This window comes from Chrysemys picta, unplaced genomic scaffold (assembly GCF_011386835.1).
Source record: "Chrysemys picta bellii isolate R12L10 unplaced genomic scaffold, ASM1138683v2 scaf2913, whole genome shotgun sequence".
NCBI classification, from domain to species: domain Eukaryota; kingdom Metazoa; phylum Chordata; order Testudines; family Emydidae; genus Chrysemys; species Chrysemys picta.
The window spans coordinates 1-2,975 of record NW_027055615.1 but is presented as its reverse complement, the minus strand read 5'-3'; the positions used below and the strand labels follow the sequence as shown (position 1 = coordinate 2,975).

Genomic DNA, 2,975 nt, shown 5'->3' with positions numbered 1-2,975 from the left:
ACATTTTCAGTCTCATAACTATACACATGAAATTACAACCCATAACATTACTATAACAACCATACTCAGTGCATCATGAGCCTTCCAAAGAGACCCGACATGACAAACTTTGCATTAGATACCACACAATCATACTATAAGGATGAACATGGGGGTGCAGGGTGTTCTCCCGAGGTACAGAGCATCACAGTGGTATTGTTAAAGAACTTGGAATAGGCTCTCAAATGTTCAGACATCGCCACTGCCTTCACACTCCTCCACACTCCACACACAGGGCCGAGTGAGGACAAGGAGATGGCCAAGATCACCTTCTGGCCAGCAGCCCTAAGCTCGGGTAGGGGACGGTGTATGGCTCCCTGTGAGTTGGAGGTGGAGTTCCCATCCCAGCGTACACAAAGCCCCCAGAAACATGCTGTCTAAGTTACTCAGAAAACCTCTCCTCTGCTTCCTGATCACTCAGCAGCCCCCTCCTGGTCAGCCTAGAAGCTTTTCCATCGGAACAGGAGAAGCACCCGGTCACGAATCTGTTTGGTTTTCACACCGTACACGATGGGGTTCATCATGGGAGGAAAGAGGAGGTAGAAATTGGCCAGCAGGATGTGTACGTGTGGGGGGACTGGGTGGCCGAACCTGTAAATTATTGAGGAGAGAACCACTGGTGTGTAGGCCACTAAGATGGCCCAAAGGTGGGCAACACAGGTGCTAAAAGCCTTGAGTTTCTCTTCCTTGGATGCCAGGCTTAAGACAGCCCTTAGGATCTTGACATACGATAGGGAGATGAACATCAGATCCAGCCCCACAATGAAGAAAGCAACAATGATCCCATAGATGTTATTAAACCTGGTGTCAGCACAGGCCAGATTGACCACGGCCATGTGCTCACAGTAGCAATGGGAGATGACGTGGGACCGGCAGTAGGGCAGCCTCCTGAGGACGAAGGGCAGAGGGAGCACTAGGAGAACAGCCCGGGCCAAAGCCGCCAGCCCGATCTTTGCTATCACTGAGTTGGTCAGGATGGTGGCGTACCTCAGGGGGTGGCAGATGGCCACGTACCTGTCGAAGGCCATGGCCAGCAGCAGAGCAGTCTGCATGATGAAGAACGAGTGAAGGAAAAACATCTGCACCAGGCAGGTGTTAAAGCTGATCTCCCTGGAATTAAACCAGAAGATGCTCAGTATTTTCGGCACGGTGGTGGTGGATAAAACCAGGTCGATGACGGCCAGCATGGCGAGGAAATAGAACATGGGCTTGTGTAGGGAGGGCTCTGTCTTGATAACATACAAGAGGGTGCAGTTTCCTAGAAGGGCCACGGTGAACACTGAGGAGAAGGGGATGGAGATCCAGAGGTGCAGAGATTCCAGCCCCGGGATGCCTGTCAGGAAGAACACGGATGGATCAGAGCCTGTGCTGTTGGAATCTGACAGGTTGTCTTGTTGTGGCATCTTTTGCAAGTCTCACATCAATGTCTTTCCTTTCAATAAAACATAACACATGCAATGAACAGACCCTGTAAATTAAATACATGCTAGGGGCCAGTCTCAGCTCTGGAAGAAGTGGATTGACCTCTTTCTGAGTTCATCAGTCATGTTGCAATACTAATCATACAAACACTTATATTTTTCTGTGCAAAATCATTTAAAGTTCTTAGAATGTCATTACAAGTCATGAGTTACGAACCCCACTTGGTTACAAATATCCTACCTGGTGTATCTTGCTACTAGAAGATGCATATTGTTTAGTGTGCATTCTGCCATGAAGTACCTAGTATATCTGGCCGCACGGCACATATTTTCAGCCTAGAAATACCTGGCATGTTAAGCTGCATGTAGCAAGATGTGCCTGGTACATTCAGCAGCACATTCTGGGTATTCAGCCTGGATGTACGTAGTACATCGGGAACATGCATGAGTAGTGCTATTTTGATCTCAGCTTCAGAGCCCGAGCCTCAACATCTACATAGCTATCCTCGAGAAGCACAAGCCTGCATCTGTCAACCCGAGCTGTGAGACTAACTGCCGCTCGCTGCGTAGACATAGCCAAAGAACCTATGAGTCTGATCCCGCTCCCATTGAAGTCAGGGGAAGAACTCCCCACCGACTTCTGGGATAACTGAGCTGTTTTTTTTAGGTGACAAATCTGAGGAACTGTCCCAGGTGTCAGCAGAGGAGGTTTTGGAACAAACTGATAAATTAAACAGTAATAAGTCACCAGGACCACATGGGATTCACCCAGGAATTCTAAAGGAACTCAAATATCTAATTGCAGAACTACTAACCCGGGTATGTGACCTATCACTTAAATCAGCCTTTGTACCAGATGACTGACAAATAGCAAATGTGATGCCGATTTTTAAAGAAGGTTCCAGAGGTGATCCGGCAATTACAGCCTAGTGAGCTTAACTTCAGAGCCAGGCAAATAGGTTGAAATGATATTAAAGAACAGAATCATCTCTCACCAATCTAGTAGAATTCGTTGAGGTCAACAGACATCTGGACAAGGGTGATCCAGTGGCTATAGTGTATTTGAGCTTTCAGAAAGCCTTTGACAAGGTTCCTCACCAAAGCCTCTTAAGAAAAGTCACATGTATTCAAAACAGACTTTGAAGAGAAGAAATGTTATGATATAAAAAGTCCAAATGAACAGAGATGCAGAGACTGTTTTCACAAAGGGAAAATTATTACAAGCTGCTACAAGCCATACTGACGTAAGGTTGTAGAAAAAATTATTAATTATTTCACGAACTGAGAAAAAATTGTGATCAAATAATTATGGAGTCATAGATTTTAAGGCAAGAAGGGACCATTCTGATCACCTGCTCTAAACCCTTTTCTATCTGTTAACAACCTTTTTGAAGTGTGGACACCAGACCTAGAAACAGTGCCCAATGATGTTCTCTCCAAGCTTCACACCTCTCTATTTCCACTCCCTATTCCCCTGCTTGTACATTCAAGGAGGTCACTTGTTGTCTCCATCAC

General features: G+C 46.2%; 1 protein-coding gene across 1 annotated transcript; it reads right to left on the bottom strand.

Annotated features, from left to right (window-relative positions):
• Positions 1-409: 409 nt before the first annotated feature.
• Positions 410-1,442, bottom strand: LOC103307324 (olfactory receptor 52K1-like). Its single transcript, XM_065580386.1, has one exon. It carries the CDS (start codon positions 1,440-1,442, stop codon positions 480-482), a length of 963 nt encoding a protein of 320 aa, XP_065436458.1. The 3' UTR covers positions 410-479.
• Between the last annotated feature and the right edge of the window lie 1,533 nt (positions 1,443-2,975).